Source organism: Tamandua tetradactyla, chromosome 13 (genome assembly GCF_023851605.1).
Source record: "Tamandua tetradactyla isolate mTamTet1 chromosome 13, mTamTet1.pri, whole genome shotgun sequence".
NCBI classification, from domain to species: Eukaryota; Metazoa; Chordata; class Mammalia; order Pilosa; family Myrmecophagidae; genus Tamandua; species Tamandua tetradactyla.
The window spans coordinates 43,451,543-43,476,223 of NC_135339.1; the positions used below are offsets into that span (position 1 = coordinate 43,451,543).

The 24,681-nt window shown below is 35.2% G+C and overlaps 1 protein-coding gene across 1 annotated transcript in view; it reads left to right on the forward strand.

Moving 5' to 3' along the window:
• Positions 1–24,681, forward strand: part of PCDH15 (protocadherin related 15) — a 1,748,268-nt gene that overhangs the window by 1,610,372 nt on the left and 113,215 nt on the right. Inside the window, exon 26 of the mRNA XM_077125289.1 lies at positions 20,341–20,450. Coding sequence (XP_076981404.1) covers positions 20,341–20,450 — 110 coding nt within the window. The remainder of the gene's footprint in view (positions 1–20,340; positions 20,451–24,681) is intronic.

The following is a 24,681-nucleotide window of genomic DNA, read 5'->3' on the forward strand; positions in this document are numbered from 1 at the left end:
TGTTTTTTTGGGGGGTGCATGGTCCAGGAATTGAACCCAGGTGTCCCACATGGAAGGCGAGCATTCTGCCATTGAACCACCCGTGCACCCTAAAAAGAGGTTTTAAAGAGAGCATAATCATTTAGCATAGAATTTTAAAATAAATTCTTGCCGAACTCTCCCAGATTCAGTTATTTTATTTACATTGGAATGGCTTTTAAATTCCTGGATAATTATATAAGTTAGGATAGGTTAGACTACTTAGCAAGGAAACCCCCCCAGTTTCAGGATAAAGAATAGAAAAAAATGTATATTTTTGCTTACATGATAGTTTCTAGGTGTTCTAGTTTGCTAGCTGCCATAATGCAACACACCATAAACGGATTGGCTTTTAATAAAAGGGGATTTATTTTGTTAGTTCTTCAGAGGAAAGGCAGCTAACTTTCCACTGAGGTTCTTTCTTACGTGGGAAGGCACAGGATGGTCTCTGCTGGCCTTCTCTCCAGGCCCCTGGATTCCAACAACTTTCCCCAGGGTGACTTCTTTCTGCATCTCCAAAGGCCTGGGCTGAGCTGCGAGTGCTGAGATGAGGAATGCTGAGCTGCTTAGGTTGTGCTACGTTGCGGTCTCTCATTTAAGCACCAACCAATTAAGTCATTCATTGCAGCAGGCTCGCCTTCTAGCCGACTGCAGATGTAATTAGCAACAGATGAGGTTAACGTGCCATTGGCTCATGTCGGCTGCAACAAAACTAGGTACATTCACCTGGCCAAGTTGACAAATGAATCTAACTACCACACTAGGTAAATGTTTTAGGTTGGCTAGTAATTCTGCTCTACACAGTCACTCAGGGACCCAAGCTGATTCAGGCTCTGCTCTGTTCACTTTTTTGTATTAGAATAACTCTATTTTAGTCATTGGAAAGGGGGAAAGGAGCAGTCCGCAGCCAGAGTCCTCCTCTTAGCCAAATGAGGTAGGGGTTGTATATTTCACTTCAGCTCACATCCCATCATGAAAGTTTAGGCATATGGCCACACATGACTGAAAAATGCTATTTCTTGCTATGCAGTTTGGTCTTAGTTCCATCTGTATTAGAGGAAGATGGGAAAATAATGTTTGTGAAGAGTTAGCGATCTCTGACACAATAAACTATTATTTCAGACATTATGAATGTTCATTGCTTAGCCAGTTTAAATAGACTTGGGTTCTGTTAAGAATAGTGGGTACATGAACTAATGGCAATAAATTGGGAAACATTTTATTAGTAAATATGTAAAAATGAATAGATCTAATTTAATTCTTAAAATTAGAGAATGAATACCTCTGTTCTTTAAAACTCAATGAAAATCTCAACTATTTTTCATATATTATACTTCTACTGATTACAGTTTAACAAGTATTAGTATCACATATTCCAGATCAAATTGTTCTGGGCTTCAGGCTAAAGTCTGGCAACTTGGTCACAATTAATTAATTTATTCAGTCATTTTTCTGAGATGTCTGATCACCTTGATCATAAAAGAAAAAAGAAATATACATGACAGCATGTAAGTGAGCTTTGTGATGAAGAGGTCTGAGTGGTGCCATTAACTATTTATGTAACATTTCCCAATATACCAATCCTACCTAGATAGAAAAACAAAATCTGTTATTCCTTTTTTGGAACTGAAAGCATTTATATGTTGATTTACTGGTAATTGCTCTATTGTTAGAAAATAATAATAGACCTATGATCTTTCTCTAAAATTAAAAAAGCATTAATAGGTAACCAACACAAAATAAGCATCATGGTGAATACTTCAAAATTTATTAAAGGAAAAAGTCTGCTGGGTTACCAGCTAAATTTTTATGACAGACAATTAGTAGGTTATCTGACCTCTATAAAAGTAACAATATATTAAAAAGCCACCATTTCTTTCACATATTTAATCTTGCAATGCCTCTGTTATTTTCATATTTAAAAATTTCCTTATTAAGGGAGTGATTCTTTAAAAAGGGAATAATAAAGTTTGTAAAAATTATGCAAGGATTTTACAGAAGCCATCCAGTAATTGGTGAAATAATATAGGTTGTCATGCTTAGAAAATAAATTTCTCACCTATTTTCCTGTTCATAACTTATAATATTGGGACATTTCATATAATGTCTAAAAAGTAGTTTTGGTTTTGTCTTTCTTAAAATCCTGTGAACTGAAATTGTTTCCTGATGGGCTAGCTTCAAATGATTTTTAAGGGTATAAGAAATCATATATTGGGAAGGCAATTTGCCCCATAGAGATATATGTTTACTTTATAACAATCGGATTATAACAATTCTCAAGATAAGTATGCACTTGATTCTCTTTGGTCTTTGGAGTAGTTATAATATTTGAAGCAGACTCATTTTATTAACTTCTTCCACACAATCTTTAATTGAGTCACTTACTTAAGGTTAAATGGAGGATCAAGAAATCATTTGTTCCATCTACTTGTCATTTGGTGAAATTCTATAGTCTCCAGAAAACACTGCATTCTTAAAACTTTTGACATGCCTAACTTTCTTTAGACTGTATTGTATTATTTTCTATAAAACAATTGTAAACAAATGCCCCCATTATTTAGAAGCATATACACAATGAAAAATTTCAAAATGTAGCAAATCTCCATCCTTAGGCATCATTTATTTTTACTTCAGTTCTTTCAGTTTCTTTTTTTGATTAAAAAGGAAAAAAGCATGAATCAATAATCATAGCGTCTTAGAAAATGTGCATGCCCCAAGTGATCATTCTTTCTTCTTATCTCTTCCCTTTTCTTGAAACAAATCTCTTTAAGGTTTTATGGCATTTCTTTGTTCTTTTTAGTTTTGAAACATTCCCTCTTGCACAAAAACTTCTCCAACTGGCTTTAACTTATTTTATTTAATGACAGCCAAGTGTTAGCCACTACCTTATATGAATGAATAATAAATTTTTTAGTAACTGCCATCCAGACAATTAAGAAGTGTCTTTTTACCTATATGTAATCCCCTATCATAATTTAAACAATTATCCATAATTTGGCTTTCATTGAAAATGTAGAAAAATGGGTTAATCTTACTCTCATAAAATTCTGTTCTCAAAATCCTTTCATCTAATGCATGAAACAGACTGTAGAGATCATTTAGGCTGCCTGATAACTTAACCCTTGATTTCTCTACTGTGTTCCCTGCCGTTAGGTCGACTGAACTCTTTAAAAACTTACAGTTATGGGGAACAAATCCCCTTCCATCTGGCTAGCTTTGAAGGTGGGGAACTTATCTCGTACAGTGATATTACTGATATTGTCTTTCTTGTTTTAAATTATTTTCCATACATTCTTCTCTGAACCTTCATTGATTTCACCTTTCCGTCTTTTAGTAGTATGACTAGAACTGAGTTACACTCCATGAGAAGGGTGTGTTTAATTCAAGGTTTGAGATCAAGATTGAAATAAAAAAGAGTATTCTAATGTGCTTTCCCACCAATTATTATCAGGATCTTGACAAGTATGGGTGTTACTGGGAAAGCTAATTCTGTGTAGCTGGCAATGTCTACCATAAACGTGAAAAAAAGAGAGATAGCTTAGCTGTGTAGTTACTAGCATGAAAGAAATGTTAATTTTAAGTTCTTATACTGGTAATTGATCTTCTAACTATGCAAGCCTTTCTACATTGCTATTATATTTAATTTATGGTTATTTAGCGGTACTGCTCAAGGTTATCTTTTTTTAATAAATTGTTTCATCTATACATTCATTAATACGTATTATATCTATTCATCTCCTTTATTTTTATTTTAATATATTAATATATAAATATCTGCATTAATATATATTGAAGTTCCTGATATCGACTAAATTTCTTCATCTTTGTTTTCTCTATTTCTGTTTTTTTAAACATGTATGGTTATTTTGAATTTAATTTATGTCTTTCAAATATTAACAATTCTTTTTAACTCTAATCCAATTAATATCCTGTATTAGTTCAGGTCCTCCAAGTAACAGATGACAAGATGAGCTAGCATAAGGAAGGATTTTATTAGGGGAAATGCCTGTGTGAGAGAATGGAGAAGAAAGAGGATAAGGCTGGGAGAACCTCATACCGCCTTGCACTGTGACTGGAAATAAAGAACAGAGGGAAAAAAGGTTGGGTAGAAACATTCTAAGGTTCTGTGCTATTTAAGGAAGTTTCTTCGAGATCACTGGATACTCATCAAACTGAAGTCATCTGTCAGAGGAGTCCCATGTTTCCCAGGAAGAGACATGAATTAGATTCTGCCAGTCTGTCGTTATCTGAGAGATTCCCCCAGAAGCATAGTCTTGGTACAAACCCACAGTAGATTCCTGGGCACAATAACTGGGGAACTAGGTCAGTTGTGCTTCTTGTAGTTGAGGCTCATTCTCATAGCTGCCACATGGTCATATCTGATGAGAGGTTTCAAGTGAGATACTGATTTGAATCTTCTGGAAAAGAGCCACACTGTCATAGTCCACATATACGTTTTATCTATCTTCCATTTAATCCAGACAGAAATGCCAAAATTCTAATAGTAGTGCAAATATATTTTATTACTTGAGAATAGATTGACTCTAGTAGGTTGAGTTAGTATTCTGAAGAATGACATTTGACCTTCATCTCAGAATGATGCACTAAGACTTACTCTGGGATTCACGTGTTTTCAGGTTTAGAGGTAAATATCATGGAAAGGTCAATTTGTCTGGAATAGATCATAGAGTATAAGTATGAATATTGATTTAGAGTGAGACACGTACTGTCTTACACCATTTATTAAAAGTTTTACTGCCGACAATTATTTGTACATTTTTTAGAGAAATATGCTACCTATATAAACATAATTTTAGTATTTATTTAAAATGAAATTATCTGCAGCTTGATTATAAAACTTTTCCATAATATCTTTCATTTCTAAAGATTCACATATTCTTAAATATTTTCCTAAAAGCAGAAATTAAAATTTTGTATTTGTATATTTGAAGAAGGGAATGGGTAAATATTCCTAAGGAATTTGTGTTAACCTCTTGAACAAGTAGATATTTGCTAGCTCTTAAAGAAAATATTGGGAGTCGTTTTCAATTTCCAGCATTATTCAAATTTAATGTATTAAATTCAACACAAGAATATTATACATATGAATATCTTGACATATTTTAAAAATTCAAATGACTTTTAATGAACAAAATGCAGTCTTGTCATTTCCCTATTAAAGTAAAAAATTGGTAGTTAGTTGGCCCATTAATGTGAATCCATTTTGTTATAAAAGACAATGCAAAAATTTTATACAATTTAATTTAAAAATTTTTAAATGAGTTTTTAAAGAGGCTTTATATTGAAGAATTAAAATAGAATATATTCTATAAGGGACTATAAAGATTTAGCAGAATACCTCTTGATATGCAAAAATAGAGGAAACTATAATTTAAAGTCTAGAGGCATCCTCTTTTATACACTGCAGAAAATGAAGACAATGTTATCACAATGACCAAGGAAATGGAGAGTAAGCTGTTCTAGTTAATATCTCATTATAGTTCTAGTTAATAGAACTATAAGAGAGTAAGCTGTTCTAGTTAATATTCATTATAAGAGAATGAAAATCACCTGACATTGAGGAACGGCACCATCATTTTTACATTTACCAGACTTGGGATTTTGAGAAAAGAATTTTAATCATTAAGCATAATCATTTAGGAAGAACCACTGGTTTTACTTCAAAGGATGTAAAGGGAAAAAGTTATCTGAAAACTATTATTATTATATAGAATAAACTCAGTGCAAAGAGCGTCACTAGTTTGCTAAGATTGTTTTCTATTTTAGTTTAGATCTTTTGCCCAATAAGAAAGTTGACTTCACCTAAATATAACCTTTTCATCTTTTTTATGGCTTTATTTAAATCTTCATAGAGCATAGATTTTCTTTCTTTAACAATTGAAAGAGTGACTCTAACAGTCTTTCAGTAAAGCTGGGACAGGCTCCCTCTGCACCCGCATGGGATTCATTTTGTCCTTCACATCTTCAAGGTCATGCATGGTTTGCCATTTGCTTGTATGGCAGGGTAAAATAAGTCTTCCAGCAACAGAAGAATCACATTCTAACAATTTACTTTAAATCCACTGTTTAGAATTTAGAACGTTATTTTCCATACAGTAAATATTAGTGTAGACCCCATTTTTCTTTCATGTCATTATATCTTTGGGAAATTTTGGTTCAAGTACAGCTTAGTATGGTGTTTCACTATTGCTTTAGAAGGACACAATCCTAACTGCCTAGGCTCTGTGGCTGTGCCTCAGTGATGAGAAAAGAGCCTTCTGTATCTTTTGTTGGAACCAAGCCATAAATAGAGCACATCATCAAAACCCAGAGACTCTGGGAAGAAGAAATTACCTAAAGGCAAATTAGGAAATGTTATTAGCTGTGTTGAATTCCTAGGGCTTTTGCAGTAAATTACTACTAACTTGATGACCGAAAACAACAGATATTTGTTCTTTCACAGTTCTAGAGGCCAGAAGTCAGAAATCAAAGTGTCAGTGGGGTGGTCTCCCTCCTCTGAAGGAGAATCTGTTCCGTGCTGCTCTTCAACCTTCTGGTGCCAAAAATTTCTGGCATTTCTTCACTTATAGACCCATCACACCAATCCCAGCTTCTCTCTTCACTTGGCCTTCCCCTTTGACTCTGTGTCTTCTCCTCTTCTGACTTTTATAGTGAATGACGTGTGGCAATGGGTGTAGAACCCACTTTATCAATCCAGGATGATCTCATCTCAAGATCCTTAATTAAATCTGCAAAGACCTTTTTTCCAAGTTTACATATAAAGATTCAGAGTGAACTTGACTTTCAGGGCAGAGTGGGGGGTTGGGGGGTACTATTCACTCCACTACAAATGCTAAGCAAACAAAAATATCAGATGTTGGTTTATTCACTCTTGTTATGCCAGGGGTTATCACTAGTTTCTTTATGGGGGAAAAAACTAGGAAATACTCTAGTTGCAATGTAGCGAATGGATTTCCATGCAATTTGAATGTTAGTTTAAATAATTCATTGAATATGAATGTGATAGCTATTATTCTCATTACCAAGTTCTGGTTTGCTATACTTGAAAACATCTTTTAATCATCTTCACATGCAAAATAAGTCCTTCAGCTACTGTCATATAGAGATACATTCCCAAATATTAGAGTCAAGGTCCAGATATCCAGGATAACTATACCCAAGAGAGGAGCCCCTTATAGAATTGTTTGTTAAACCTATAATTTACTCGTATCTTTGCAGAAATCCCCAGGATCTTCTGTGAGTTGTGATTTCAGTTGAGAGTAAGATGAGAGTAAGCTGGGATTAAAAACATTTCTCACTGAATTTTACTAACTCACCCAGAATCTTTATTCACTAATTTATCCAACAAAATGCATTACCTAGGCACAATGTTATGCTCAAGGTATAAAATAGAATAATCTATACGCAGACATGGTTCTGCTTACATTTACAATCTGTTGAAGAAAACAAATTTGAAAAATGATGTAAAATGAATGACTGTTATGTCCAAAAGTCATCCGTTCCTTTCCTCATTCTGTAGATGAATATATATTGGACACATCCAACACACCAGGAATAATAGTGCTGAACAAACTATGCATGGTCTCTACCCTCAGAAATCTTATAAACTATGTACTAGATAAATTTATCAAATGATCACAAGAATCGAACTATAATTACAAAGTGTGATAAATGTTATCAACAAAAGGAACATGGTTTTATGAGCACTCACAGCAAAGTCACACAGGTGGGGAAATGGCAGGAGTTGAGATCCAAATAAAACAGCAATTAGTCTTGTAGGCAAAGGAATAAGGGGTTTTGGAATGGGCAAGAAATTGCATGTGTAAAACCCTAAATTGAAAAGGAGCAAAACACAATCCAAGAATTTAAAGGTCAGTAAGATTGAAAAAGAGACGATGGAGGTAAAGTGATATAAGATAAGGTGCAAATTTTGGCATGTTAAAAATTTGAGTTTTTAACCTGTGAGCACTAGGAAACATTGAAAGACAGTAAGCAAGGGGTGGGCTAGGAAAACTCAGAGTGGTGGTGATAAGATGAGGTATGAACTTTAGAAAGATGACTCCGACAGGAAAGGAGACTAAGTGGATAAGTAGGTATGGGTCAGGAGGCAACTATGATATTTCAAGCAAATAATGAATACAGTTTGCCAAGAGTAGGGATAGTGGTGATGAGAAATGGATGAGACCACAGAAAAATCTTCCCAACAAAGCAATATTAAAGAAAGAGTAGAAATTAGGGGAATATTATTCCAGAAAGAAGGAATAGCATGCAGAAAGGGGAGAGGGTAGGTGTGCAAAGAGGGAAGAAAATTGTAGAAAGTACAAAGAGTTCAAAGTCCAGTACAGATCATAGATCTCCAGGGGGAGAATGGTTGGTGATGAGCTTGAAGAGATTATAAGAGCCAGACTGTGAAGGAATGTCTGAGCCACATTGAAGACTTTGATCCTTTTCACAGAGAAATCTGAAGGCATTGAATGGTGTTCAATAGGCAGCTGACAGAAGCAGAGGCTCCTTTTGGAAAGTCACTCTGTGCTTCCACATTCTGTATGGAAAAATCAATTATACGCACTTGAATTGCTGATTCAGAGTCATGGCATTTTTTTATCACCAAATCATAATAGTAAGCTGATTCATCTCCAAATTCTTGTGATGCTTAATGGCTGCACAATACACTTCATCCTCTTCTAATACACTTTATCTCTAGTTACATTTTCACACCTGGTTTCAACTGGTTTCAAGTCATTAAAGAACATATTTACACCAAAATCATGCCAAATATAGAGTGATCGAGAAAGGTATATCAAGCCATTACAAGCAAAGGGGAGCAGGAATTAGTATGTTAGTGGCAAACAATTTGAGATAGAAACAACTAATTTTTAAATTATATATATGCTTTTTCTCACAAAGTGAAATGTACATTTCTTAAGAGGATTAAATTTTGACTTTACTATAGCTATGAAACGTCTGATACAGTTATGATCCTATAATTTATTGTCCAAGGCAGGGACAATAAATTTTAAGGGGGACACTATTAGACATTAAGCTAGGGAAATAAGCATAACAGGAACTGTCCCAGGTGGGCTGACTCGTATGGTCGTGCATGCCCTCACGTATAGCCCTTTGTCCATGAGAAGTGCCCTATAAATCCTTAGTGACCTTCCGACTTGATATTTGTGACTAGAGTCATATTAAATATAGGATCTTCCACATGCATATCAGTGATGTATTGCTGTATAACTACCTTTCCTGCACTTACTGACTTAAAGCAACCATAATTGTCTATTTCCCATGACTCTGTGAGTTGACTGGTGTTTCCACTATGGTCGCCTGTTCTCACTTATGCGTATCCATTCAGCTGGGGGATGGGACGCTGGCTGAGATTTGTGGGGGTGGTTGACTCTCTCTCTTCATGAAGTCTTTCTTCCTCAAGGAGGCCAGACCAGGCCATGAATCTCCAGGGCAGAGTGGAAGGCTCAAAGCTTCTTGAATATGAGGCTCAAAACCACACAACGGGACCCCTCACACCCAGCATAGACACCCTGCCCATCTTATTGATCAAAGCAAACCGCAGGGCCAGCCCACATACAAAAGGGAGGCAAAGAAGACTCCACCTCTTGATAGGAGGAACAGAGGGGAAAAAAACCGTGTCTGTTATTAATGCACCACAGTCCATCACCTGCCCGCAGTAGTTTACACTCTTCCCGCATGCACAAAAACACTTTCACAGTCCTCAAGTGTCTTTCCTATTATGGCATCAGGCTTGAAGTTCAGGATCTCATCGTCCAGATGAAATCTGGATGAGACCGAGGTACGTTCTTAGGGTTTAGCTCCTGTTGATTCAAATACCTGTGAACTAAAGCCATCTACCTAAAATACAATGATGGACCAGGGAACTGAGGACTGTAACAGACACTCCTGTTCAAGAAGAGAAAGAATGGGAAACATGCTGCCAGTTCTCACATTTCAAAGAGTCCGGGAACGTGCTTCTCTAGTAATGCCTGCTTCTGTTCCATACGAATAGGGCCCTAATACATTGTGTTATGTCTGCTCTTCGCTCCACTCTCTGAAATGTCTTACCTTCTTAATGAGAAACGAAAATAGCTCTTTACCTCCCTCAGCTTGCTTCTTGGTAAGAAACCTTTTAATTGTGAATTGCCTCTGTCGCCTTCAATCTTAGCTGGATGGGCTTTTGCCAAATAAACTTTCTTAAAACTTACATAGGTTTTCTAGGAATCTCATGGGATTTGCTCCGTGCTCCAAAAGCCATATCCATACTTCATTTTGAAGCAGCCCTCCGTCTAATTGTCTGTAAGCCTGCTGTGGACAAATACCCTAAGTTTCTTAGAAATCCTTTTGTCTAGCTAAAACGATATAACTTGAACCTGTCTGAGGTCTTAGACCAGCTTATTTGATCTTTGCCTCGAGGTTATTTCTGACTTTGGGGATCCTTTGCCTGTTCAGAGGTCTAGGGGTGAAAGAAACAGTTTTATTTTCCAACTCGGCAAATCATAACTCCTTTATATATAGTTTCTCTTTTTCCACTTGCTAACTGACCAGTTCCTTTTTTTTTTTTTTTTTTTTTTTTTTTGTATCTCATCACATGTAACTAGAAGAGGCCATTTAACCCTGTCAACATAAATCTGGAAATCCCCTAAACCAGATTCACAAATTCTTTAGGTACATTTCCTCTCTTCCGAGTTGCTACAGGTGATCATTTTGCCAATTATTTTGCCTCTGCAGGGTTGCCTCTGCAGGGTTGTCATCTTTCTCGCCTCGGATAACTATTTTCTCATCACCGTTCCTGCTTCCACTGTTCGTTTGCCCTTCCTTCGAACTCCATTAACAGCTTCTTGGTTCATTTTCTGTCATCTGCCAACAACCCTTCCCAAAACAAATTCCACATGTTTTAGGTTTTTGCTAAGGCAGCATCCCACGTCTAGGGGTCAATTTCTCTACGTGTTATCTATTCTGAATGTTAGTGACTAGACAAAAATAGTTTAGATTTTCTTAGGATTCTGTGAGTTGCCTTGGCTAATCTCACCTTGGCACTTTTACTTAGCTAGAAAACCATATGGTTTTCCAGAGTCAAAGAGGCTGCACCTGGATTCCTCACATGCCATCTCAGAACAGCTTTTCAAGTATGTGAGAGCTGAAGCTCCAGGGGTTGTGAAGGATGAAACTTAGAAGTTATGTAATGTCACTCTTCTGGTTTGCTAGCTGCAGGAATGCAATATACCAGAAATGGAACAGCCCTCAACAAGAGGAATTTAATACGTTGCTAGTTTACAGTTCTAAGGCTGAGAAAATGTCCCAATCAAAACAAGTCTATAGAAATGTCCAATTTAAGGCATCCGGGAAAAGCTACCTTGGTTCAAGAACGCCGACAGCATTCTCATTTCTCTCTCAGCTGGAAGGGCACATGGCGAACATGGCAGCATCTGCTGGCTTTCACGTGGCTCTACCAAAAAAAAGAGACTCTCTCCCAAATGTTTCCTCTTTTAAAGGATTCCAGCAAGCAACTCCACCTTCAGTGGGTGGAGACACATCTCCATGGAAATCATCTAATCAAAAGTTACCACCCACAACTGAGTGGGTCACATCTTCATGGAAACAATCAAAATGCTCCCACCCAGCAACATTGAATGAGGATCAAAGGACATGGCTTTTCTGGGGTCCACCACAGATTCAGACCAGCACAGTCATTTTCAAACTATAGTGTTGTGGAAGCAAAGGCAAGAAAAGCCTAGACACAACAGAAGTAAACATAAACTCCACTTCTGAATGGAAAGACAGCAAATCATTTGTGTTCATTTTTAATCCACCACACCGTGCCAATAACCTCTTCTCTTCTTCAGTAAAAGGTAGAAGAAAATACAGGTCAGAAAAACCAAAATAACTTATGCAAATTTTTCATTGAAAGAAAATATCACTCTATGTATAATAAGGTAGAAATTGTGCTCCTAAAAATATTCGAAATGAAATAATTATTTCTAATTTTATGACATTTACATTTTCAAATTAAAAAAACATTGTAATCCAGTATACAGGAAGTTTTATAAATTATGTTGTTTATTTACTTTCATTTCTCAATGTATTGTTAAGTAGGTTCTATTTTTAAAAAGTGGGGGAACCAATTTGCCACTCAGTGGTAGTAAACATAGTAAACTCCATTTTGGGTAAATGGATATTTAAAAATCTTTAAATAATGGACTCTAAATAATAAATTACCATTTTATGAGAAAGTTTTCATACTAAGCCTTGTTTTTTAAAATAGCCCCTCAGACATTTTTTTAACTGTTTTCAAAGTTTGACTATGAAAGAAAGGTAGATAAAAGAGCTGGCAGGTAGAGAAAAAGATGTAAATTTTATTTTTAAATAAATATAAAAAAGAAGGGGCAAAACCAGTTACATGTGGGAACAGATATACATTAGACTATCTTCTCCATTTTAATGATAAGTATTTCATTATTTTGAAAACTTTAAGAAAAATGAAAAACTACTTTTTCGTTCTATTCATTTTATTGCCTTGAATTAATAATCAAGTGTTTGTACAGAAGGAAGAATTTCATTTTTCTTTATCTAAATCATAAAATAAAATCTCAAAATAATGTATTAATTGTGATTTCATTGGCAAAAATATAAATACAAATGAAGAAGATACTCCAGCAGTGATGAGTTTATCTACCTTAAGGTGTTGAATGCTATTTCCCTATTTCTTCCTCTCTAAAAGGCATGCACAATTTTAAATATTTCCTATCTTACTAGGGTATGAATGGCACTTATAAAGAAATAATTCATCTCTATTTTCCTAAAACTTCCTGAAAGATTTGAGTGTTTGTTTCAATTATGTTACTTTTGAACCAGCACATTCAATTGTTAAAACAGAAGGAACTGAAAGATTGAATGCTCTATCTAGGTATCATTTATTATTTCTTCCTTTTTTTCTGACTTGTGTTACTACACTAATATATTTAGAAATGCTATAGTGATTTCTCATCTTTATATTACTTATTATTTCATATCCAGAGGCATAGAATTTAGTTTGATGAATACAAAGTAGTAAATTAAAGCATTAGGGGACCTCTATCAAAAGTTGACTGTGTTGTCCTTTGAACAGTCAAAATGCACCAATTAATCCTAAAAGAGGAAAGAGCCAAACCTAGGTAGGGAAATGAGCTAAAATACAACATTGTTTTCTCAGCGATTATTACTAAGTATATAAATACTGGCATTATCATCATTTTTGGTAAGTAGATCAATCAACCACGTAAAAATATTTCTGGACTAACCATCCCACCAAACCATGAAACCTAGTCCCCTTTCACTGTTAGTTTGTAGGTATTTGGGGAACTACAATATATGTTGTGTAACACCGTGTTTACTACTGAACTTCTAACCAGGGATTTGATATGGGTAGACTTGCCACGTTGTACGGTCATCATTTACACAACTGTCTGTTGTGCCTGCAGAGCTTTGTGCTCCGTGACCTCAGCGCCCACTCCCTCCTGCTGGTCTCTGTGTATGTACTGCCTGGTGGATGCTAACCGTGTGTGTGCTTTCAGGAAATATTTACTGAATGAATAATTAAGCCTTTCTACAGAAAATCATCCATTTTAAATTCTTTTTGTTATTACTTCTGTTTTCAAATTGCAAAGCCAACCTCTAGCAATTTCAAGCTCACCCCATGACAACTCTTTTGAATGGGGACCAAAATTGCCTACAGATGTAAGAATATAAACAAAATGCAAAGGAAAATGTTGTCTTCATTCCGGATAAAATATTGATGTATGTTTGAGAACAAGAAAGGATAAATCGGAGTGCGTGAGGTAAACCATATGATATTAACTAAAATAGATTTTACTTGCAAAACTTAAGTTTCACTTTTTATTTTTATGCTGTTTAGAAGACCTACTGACATATCACTATAATATTAAAACTAAATTTCTGAAAGCAGAACTTAAAAAAGAATGAGATTCATAATGGCCATGGTTTATGGAACATATCCTATATACATGCTAGATGTAAGGAAAGATTTTTGTACACAGTATGTCCTTTAGTGCATTTAACAACCTTCTGAAGTAAATAGTGTCCATTTTACAGATAAATAAATAAGATCAGGGAAGCTAAGCAATTTCCCCAAGGTCATATAGTTAGTAGTAGTAAAACCAGAATTCAAACCCAGATCTATTAGACTCAGAAGAGACTTCTCTTAAATTAATTCCATAACATTAATTACTGTAGACTTAAACTTGGTGAATGAATGGAGGGAGAGAGGGAAATCCATCACCCCTAGAAGGGTGGTTCACAAACCACCGGTATCTACCCCGCAACTTCTAAATCAAAATCTTTCCATATCATGCAAGAAATTCTGAAAATTTTATCAAGTTTCTCTAGCTGATTGTTAGGGTTTCTAAAGTTTGAGAGCCACTAACCAAGAAGAATGGAGAATAAAGTCTATTAATGGGAAGAATATAAATGAAACAAATACTAAACGAAATAGCAAAAAATAAATATAAGATTAAAATATGAATAAAAACCCTAGATTGTAATTTTAACTTTCAAATAATTTTAGGAACTTGAGAAATCATTTACCACTTGGGGCTTCAGTTTTCATATTTTCAAGGTGGGTGATTCATGGGTCTGAATAGAAGCAATCTAAAGCAAAACTTTTAGTGATAGTAAGCTTTCTTTGGAAAAGATGTTTTTAAAAAAGCGGTGTCTAAGCATTTGTACCTTTATTAAATTTCTGTTCTACAATCCATCCTAAGAGTCCTCTGAGAGCTGGCATCTCTATCCTGATTCATGTCTTTTTTTAAAGTTTTTCTTAGTTAAATATGTAAAATTAGATCACTCTGATGCAATTACTTCAAGGTTATAAATAATAGGAGTTCCAGTGGGTGTTTTTTTCCTTCCCATTTCCATTAAATTCTTTCATAGTAGATATAAAAACAGTCCCTTAATTGGTACTGATTTGCAAGTATATTGAATTCAAACATGTCAAAATAAATTAGATTTGTTCCTCAGAAGAAAGAAAGCAATTGAACCAGTTTGAATCCCAGTGAAATTTTATAGCATCTATTTACAAAACACTTTTGTAATGCACGGCACTTAAAATAATTAGGATCTTGTGCAGCACGTATACCATTTATTTTTATTATTACTTCTTGAATGCAACAATAAAAGTAGTTATTAAATTGTAGAATAATTGTTTCATCTATATTTACACTGTGAAAGATTGGGTTTAATGTTTGCAATTCTGTTATTTTCGTACGGTCATCATTCAGATGACTCAGATATGTCAAAATGTATTTAATTAAAAGAGATTTGTTGTAACCTACATTTTCAACAACAATTGGAAATATTAAATAGGTATCTCAAAATTAGTTCATATCCCTGGCTCATGCACTTCCCAAACAAACAAACAAGCAAAAAAACAAAACAAATTCAAGAAATGTGCTGCAATAAGGGGATACGCACATGGAAAAAAATATAATGTGATCCCCACCATATAGCATACAAAAGAAACCAAATAGTTTATGTCTACCTGAGGAAAATTAAGCTGTAAATATTTTGCATACAAATTCTATATCTATTAACCTCTCTGGGTCACACTTCAAATGTAAAGATTTCTTTTTAAACAATTAGCAGATTTAAAGTCATTTTGATCAATTTTCTTCTTAATAAAATGTAGCTGTTTTGCATATAAAAGTTAGGGGAAGTAAGGACAAGGTAAATAGTAAGATAATACAATTAATGTGATAAAATTTAAATTTTATTTATCAAAACTGTTTGTTGAATTGAAACATTATATAGGCTTCTATTTAAATATTAGTGGAAATCATTTTTTTTATTTTTAATCAAAACATGTAGAGTCTGCTTTACAAGGCCAATGAAGTCTAAGGTGTCAGGCTGGAGGTCTGATAGGAACCAGCGCTGCCAGTAGAGATATGTCAGGACCCATGGGCATAGAATTCAATTCAGGTAATGCCTTATAAAAGAGCCTGTGGTGAAGCCCCTTCCTAAAGACATTTTTAAAATACAAATTTATTTACACAGCCCAGTGTTCAGGGTTTCTATGTGTCAAAGAGATAACCATTTCCTTTAGAATGTTCCTAGCCATCCTTTCTGGCTAGACTTTTGGCTTTTCATTCTCAACAGTGAAGCTGTTTAATTCCATTATCGAACCCAGTCTATTTCTAGTGCTCCCTTTACCTTAAGAGTGCCTTTTATCAATCATATTTGCTGTGAATCTATCTTTAAATACTGGAATTCTTGAACTTTCCAGCCAAAAAATATTTGTTTTGAATTAATGTTATAAAAATTGAATTTGCAAGAGAGATGATGATACAATATTTATTTTTAAATAGATGAATTACAAGTACATTAATCGCAAAAGGAAATATTTGTCAAAAAAACTTCTGAACAATCCTTTATCTGGATATCATTTCATTATTTCTGAAATTGAACAATAGATTTTGATTGTACTCAGCAGAAAGAAAAAGTGGAAAAGATGAATCACATACATCAGACTCAGAATGATGGAAATGGAAGATATGTTACACATCGTTTATCGGTTGTAAATCTCACATACTGGCAGTTCATCGTCAAATCTAGCCAGCTGATGCTTTAAAAAATAAATTTACATTGATTGTCGCGTTATAAAAGTTCATGGAATTTACAAAAAACTTGAATTTCCTTTTTCTATTGAAAAACCAGACTGAACTTGCATTATTGCCTAGCAATTACCCTTTTAAAATTTAACATGAGGTTTCCAGTTCCCTATAACCACAATTCATTGTTAATTTATGCCTAGACTTCTTTATTTAATTTTGTTATTTTTTTGGCCCTTCTGTGCATCTGATTTTATGGATCTTGATTTATACCAACTCCTTCATCTTTTCCTCAAGCTATATGTAACTCTAAAGAGTTTATATAATTGTCCCCAATCATGTGACTGGCATTTTCAAGGACATAAAATAAAAATACAATGGGTCCTGCTTGACAATAAATAGAAAAGAATTGAGATTTTGTAATACAATGCTCATTATCATAGAGGTTCGTTTAATTCTAACCAGGAGAAAATTGCATTTTTATAGTATATTTGGATTCTGATAGTAAGAAGTATGTCAGACAATTAAGACAAAGGTTAATTAAAAGATACTTTGTTTAGAAGTAAATCTGCTTTAAACATTTACTTACAAATAGAATTTTAAATGTTTTCAATGGTATGCATAGAATTTAATTTACTTCTTAAATTATGTCAGTTATTTTTGCTGGTATTAATTATTTACATCTTAATTGCACAGTTGAGGTAGGAATAATGCACACTTTTTTTTAATTGAAATAAAATGTGCCACTTTTCTAATACTGAAGCTAACGGTACATTAGCTACAGACATCATATTTCCATACTTTATGAACATCAAGCGGTAGATTAATTCTAGAAAGTATAAAATTTAGTTCTTATTTCACATAATAATGAGATAGCAAGTGAACAATTGAAACAATGTCTGCTTCCAAAAGAAGGAGTTTATTTGTTGAAAATTATCTTAGCATGTAAGTTACACAAAATGTTTCTTATTTAAAGCATTTTAATAAGTATTTGATTTAGCATAACATAAGGCATTGCTTTAATATTCAGGTCATAGGTGTTAGTTATCAATTGCTGTATTATAACATTGCCACAAAATTAATGGCTTAAAACAACCTGCATTTATTATCTTGCAGTCTTGATGGGTCAGGAATCTTTACATGACTTCTCTGTATCCTCTGTTTCATGGTCTCTTGAAAGTTTGTAATCAAGGTGTTTGGGCTGGGATCTCATCTGAAGCTCACCTAGGAAAGGTGTTCTTTGGCAGGATGTGGTTCCTTGTAGGATACTGGACTGAGGGGCTCAGTTCCTTGTTAACTGTTGGTCTAGAATTGCCTTCAGTTCCTTGCCATTTGAAGCACTCATGATGCAGCTTACTTCATTAAAGCCAGCGGGGAGACAAGCAGTAGTGTTTGTTAACAAGTGGGAAGTTACAGTTTTATGTAACACAATCACTGAAGTGACATCCCATCACTTTCACTAACTTCTGTTTCTTTAGAAGCAAGTCATAATTTCTGCTGTCACTAAAGAGAAAGGATGACATATGGGTATGAACACCTGGAGGCAGGGATAATGAGTCCACCTTAGAGACTGCTGGCCACACCAGCTTTCCATTGCACTTAATTTTAATCCTTTCCAATTTTACTTTCACAATCACCATGGTAAATCACTAAGGAATATGCCAAATAGTCTTAAAGTCTCTCTGTAATCTAAAATACTGTACAAAAATTATATTGTTCATTCATCAGGACCAACCTTAATATCTGATATGTAAGTGCCTTTCCTTCTGAGGTATAGCACTGTCATTTTAGATCAAGGTCACCAAAGGCATCGGAATTTCGCTGAACCAACCCTGCAACAAATCTAGATTAACTGCTTAGAGAACTTAAATGTAATATATTAGGATATTTTACTTTAGAAGAATCTATTTAAGCAATCATATACTTTTCTAACCTAAACACTTTTTTTTATTAACTGAGACTCTTCTGATTGCAAATAAAAGGAAGTAAAAGGAAAATTATTGCTTCGGTAATCTAAATGAGTTTACTTAAGCCCAAGGTACAACTGTTTTTAGGAGCTCAGTCACAGTACTAACCATAAAAGTGAATTTTATGGTATGTGAATTATATGGCAATAAAAATTATATTTAAAAAAAGTATTAGGGAACTGTTTTCAGCCTTTTTGTCTTTCATTTATCACATGTGGTAGCATTATCATAAAAGAACCTCTCATAGAAAACTAAATTTTAAATTCTAGCAAAAACGAAAAACAAAACTTTTTTCCCAATAGTTACAGCAGACTTCCTTGGAAAGAATCATTGACTTCACTTGGGAAATACACCCACATCTGAACAGTGAGCAAAGAGTAAAATGCCTTCATTGGTGAAGATGGGTAATATATCTATCTGTGCACTGGGGGATTGGGTCAGCCCTACCATGACCACTTGAACTGAGACTGGAGGAGTATGGTTATCCAAAGAAAAGAAGTCAGACAAGATACAGGGAAGGCTTTTTAAAAATTATATATGTGCGTATGTGTGTGTGTGTTTATATTAAACCATTTATTTAAAATGATTCGGATATAAGGTGGTCCCTATGATTTAATAAAAATTATTCACTGAAAATGCACTGACTATATATACCACCACTGGGGCTAAAGCTTTACATTTAGGTAATTAGTCAATCAAGTTTAGGGGCTATCATGGAAAAGAACATAGTGATTTGGACAAGATATTTATGAATGGGTCATATATAATTAATTTCTCAGAGTATATTTGTAGTTTAGGATTTGTTATAAAAGGCTTCAATGCTAAATTAGAATACTGTGTAGATGAAGTAATACCAAGAGATTAGGGTATTGAAAGAAAGTAATCAGATGAAAGAATTGGCAATATATTTCTTACTTGCCTGAGAACAGAAGCTGCAAAACTTACAAAAATCAGATGATTAGGGAGAATGGACTTATAAAAGGTCTAGAGACAATGTTAAGACATTGTATTTAATAATTTTCAGTGTCTATTGAAGCTGGGAGATATGTACTACTATTAGCCATGAGAAGGGAGATTACCTGGCATTATTTTATGAAGATAAACTTATAATTGTCTATTTGCAGAGATGAATATTTTAAAATACAATCGAGATTTTGAGAATAAAATAATGCATAATAAATGCAAAAGAGTTAAACGAATAAGTGAATTCAAAAGGTGGGTAGATTTTGTGACAAATTATCGGGTCAAATACTTTTGGTACAGCTATAACCTTAGACTTGGGCAAGAATAAGGACTAATGAGAGACACCTGGAAATCCTTTTTTAAAATATGCCAGCATCAACCACGCATAAGCAAAACTTTTGGAAATTTCATGTAGCCAATCGTGTCCATCTATTCTATGTAGTCAGGAGGTGCTTCAGAGGTGAGGGAAAAGAATTTTGCAGGGCATTTGGCAGATAATACAGTCGTTGTATGCTCCATTTTAAATTAAATATAATGTAGCTGTAGAGACACTTTTAATTAAGAACATTTGCCTGATTTTGAACATAGCTTGTTGGGGCAGATTCCTTAATGTGGTGCTTCCTTGAAAACTTTGGAAAATAGTCACACACACATTTACACACACACACATGTACAATACTATACATACTCTATTATTAAACTCAAAACTCCATGTGGAAAAATGAACCATAAAAAATCAATATTCTTCTCTAACTCTGCAGACCTCCTCCAGTAAGTGAACTTGCAGCCAGAGGGACTGTGGTTGGTGCAATTTCTGCTGCTGCCATCAATCAGAGTATCGTGTACTCCATTGTTGCAGGCAATGAAGAGGGTGAGTAGATTCTTTAGTTTGGGTCTTCCCCATAAACCAATAAACTTTGATTTGGGGATTAACTTTGAATTAAATCTTTATTTACCCCATAATTTCTAATAAAAATGAGTGCGTCATAAATGTACTTGGTAACTACGCTGAAACAGATAAAAAATCAAGTTATGTTAACAAGAGTCATTATTTCCACCCTTGGAAATACTGAATTTCTAATTCCGGGCAGTTTCCTCTCTCCTTCATTTGATGATATTTAAGTGAAATAACTTTAAAATTAAAACAGTGGGTGGGCCACAGTGGCTCAGCAGCCAGAGTTCTTGCCTGCCATGCCGGAGACCCGGGTTTGATTCCCAGTGCCTGCCCAGGCAAAAAAAATATATATAAAGCACTGTCCTTTCAGCTTTTAGTAGTAATAATTGCCTGCAGCAACCTCTTCCCACTCTTCTGTACCATCCATGACCCTTATCTCATGTCATGCCTTAGCCCAATCCTAATTAAATTCTAGGATCGTAAATAAGTGTGAATTCCAAAAATCCTCATCCATTTAAGACTTATATATTTTATGATTCTCCAAATAGCCAAATGAGACATACAAATAACTTAACAATTGTAAAAAAAAATTGTAACTGTAATTTGAGCTTTGTCAACCCATAACTTCTCAGTAAGAATAGAAAGGGTTGCCTAGCCTCTGAGATTAATAGCTCATTGTTTTTTATTGATTCTTTTGACCACCACCTCTCACCCACAAGATAGGTCTCTATTGATCCTTTTGATAAATTGGATGGCCTGGCATATTGCAGGTAGTCAAGAAATATATATTATTTAATATGTATTTAATAAATAAGTGAATATTAAATATTTAATAAATGGATGAACACTAGTGATGTTAAGCAGTTTTTAAGGGAATTATAAAGGCCTTTCTCCAGTATTTCAGTAATCAGTCATTACTAGAAATTGCTGCTCCTGCAGCAAATGCTCAACATGGTACTTTTCTAGACTTTCTTCTTTGTTACTTCTATGCTGCTGTACATTCTTTCTGCTTATTACTGAAGTTCATTTCTCCTTGTCCTTCCAGTCATTTGACTAAAATCCATGATTTTGCAATTGGTCTGGATATTTTCTCTCTGTGTATCTACCTTGAACATAGCAAGGTGGCTCTATTTATCACCCTTTCTTCTTTAATAATATTTCACATTCAATTCATTCATTTATTAAGGCATTAAACAGATGTTTATTGAGCATCTATTAAGTATACTAAATACTCTTCCAGACCCCAGAAATCTAGGGTGACTAAAATAGGCAAATTCCTAATTTCATAGAATTTAGAACTCTAAAAGAAAAGGGAAAGACAATGAAAATTAAACTAATAAATATACAGTATTTTAAGTGGTGATATATGTTATGGAAAAAGTGAAGAGAGGAAAGGATGTGGGGAGCAAGAAATGGTATACCACATAGGGTTATCAGAAAAAATCTCTCTCTGATATGAAGACACTTGGGAGGTGACCCAAAAGGATCAGAAGTGAGGAATTATCTAGAGAATAATCTTTCTTTAAGATAGAGGGTATATTAACTTCATAATTTGGGCTAGAGAATATTTGATAATTTCCAGGAGCAATGAGAAGCCAAATGTTGATAGAGCTAAGTAAAGTAGGAAGAGAGGAGCAGGAGAAAAAGTACAGACTTTGCAGAAGATGGCAGGGTGGGAAGGCAAGGCTACACAAATTATGTTGGACCTTACAGTTCATCATGAAGTATTTTTACTCCTTGATAACGGAATCTGTTGAAAGATCATGAGTAAATAAGGACATGTTCTGTCTTACCTTTGTACGATGGTCACTGTCAAGTTTATGTAGGGAATAGACCATGTTGTCTGGATCTGGTATGTTTTGAAAGGAAAATTATTAAAATTAGCAAAAGAGATGAATGTGAGAAGTAAGAGAGAAAAAACAAGAGAGGACGACTCTAAATATTTTGTCCTGGGCAACTGGAACAATGTAATACATTTAATTGGGGAGACAGTGAGAGGGCAGATTTTTGTTTTGCTTTGTTTTTAATTTAAGGGTTGGAGATTCTGAGTTTGCTTCCAACATGTTAAAAGTGATGATATTACTGGACATTCAAAATGATATTCCATTTACAAATACTGACTTCCTTTATTTTAGGTGGATTAATTTTTTAATCAAGAATTCAATAGAGAGATAAAGGCTAGAAATATAAATTTGGTGGTCAAGATATAGAGAGATCAACAAATGAGCCTGAGAAGAAATAGTCAGTGGTGTGGAAGTATAAATACTGTGACAACACATTCTCATTCCACCTGAAGAGTCTTGGTTTACCTTTGTTGATCTGAAAAAATGATTAATAGCTCTCTTTTTTAAAATATCGAATGGTCCCAATTTATATGATAAATTATATGGTCACCCTAATTTAAGCTAAATAAAGATACTGTCCAAGAATCCAAAGAAGAAAATACTTCCAGAAGGAGGGAGATGCCAAAAATGGAATATCCCTGGTGGTTTGAGTAAGATGGCTATGAAAAATGATCATTGAATTTGCTCATGCAAGAGCTTTTTTGGTGGAGTGGTGAGGGCATAAGCCTGAATAAAGTGGATACAAGAGAATAAGGGGAATGTAAACTTTTAACTAAAGAGTACCACTTGGCCAGGAATGGACAAGGAAGGGAAGAGCCCCATCCTGGGGAGAGCACAGAGGAGCTTGGTTCAACCTTGAGTCCACTGTGGATTCCAAGTAGAATTTTTGGTACCCAGAGCATGGCCAGGGAAGGTGGCAGCCAGGACCCCCCACCAACACCCAGAAGCCCAGAGACCCCTTCCCTAATCCCCTCACAGCTCTAGCTTCTGGCATGGGCTGCTATGAGATTCCCCATGCAACCCTGACACATGGCTGTAGCTAAAACATTGGTCTGGCAGTTTTCCCTCTTTAAGTTGAAGTGTGATGTTGGCAGGCAGTGAGCTGTGGTGGCAGCCTGCCAGGGGGAGCATGTGTTGGAAATCCTTGTTCCACTTTGCAGCAATCTGGGGCTCCCCCACCCACAAACTGCTCCAGAGTCAGCCAGTCATGGGGGCCAGAGCCTCCCACTGATGGGGAGCCATCACCAAGATTGGGGGGTGATGAGGCAGAGGGACTTCTAGAGACAGGAAGAGAGAGAGACATGAAGACAGAGAATCCGAACTGAGATGAAGTCACAGAGAGACAGAAACAGGGACATGGCCAGAGCCAGACACACACACAAACACAGCCAGAGAGAACCACAGAAGCCCAAGGTCAGAGAGATCCAAGAAAAAGAGAAGACAAAATTTAAAGGCGGTAAAAAGCACAAGAGATTGGATAAAAATGCCAGTAGCTACACAGTCCTATTTCCCCAAATCTCCAGTTATAAGAGAAAAAAACATACACAGATAAATGTAGATGTATACTACACATAACTGTTGTAGAAAACAAGAGAGTCCTCTGTGGAGGAGAAAGTTTGTGGAATTCCTGGATTCCAAGCTCAGACTCAACAGCACCATGGGAGACCCAGCCCAGGAGGGGGAACCTGGGCCAATCATGAGAGTGACTACAAGTTGCCTTAAGAGCAGTAGGCTGGTCGGCCCCTCACTGCCCAATCCCCACCCCCACCCCCTGCCCCCTGCCTGTGCCCAGAAGCCCACAGCAGGGGAATTTCCCCACAAGCCAAAGCAGTGAGTGAGAATATTTGGGTATGAGACTCAGAGTACTTAGTGACACAGGAGGAAATGGGGAAAGGACCAACTCCTATCATACAGCCCCTGGCAGCACTCCTTCAGTTATCAGACAAGCTCCTATGGTCTAAACCATCCTTCAGAAACAGATATATAGGAATTCTCAAAACAAAGGTAAGCCAAAAACCAAGAATAGCTAAACATTTGAAGAAATTCAACATTATGAAAGAGGTATCAAAGTTAACAAATTTGTAGAAGATCCAAGACCCAAGAAATATACTTAAGGATCAAACACATGGAGAAGACTTTAAAGTAGTATAATTAATATCCCTGGGGAGATTGGAGAAGATATGATATCCAAAAATTGAGAAACAGGCTGTAATATAGTGAATCACTAAAAAGATCTTGAAATTTTCAGATAATTGTACAACTCAAAAACTCAGAAGTTTGGCTGAATGGTAGAATGAATATAGCTAAATAGTGAATTGGAATAAATTTAAATATATGCAGCCCCTATGCCTCCTCTATATTCA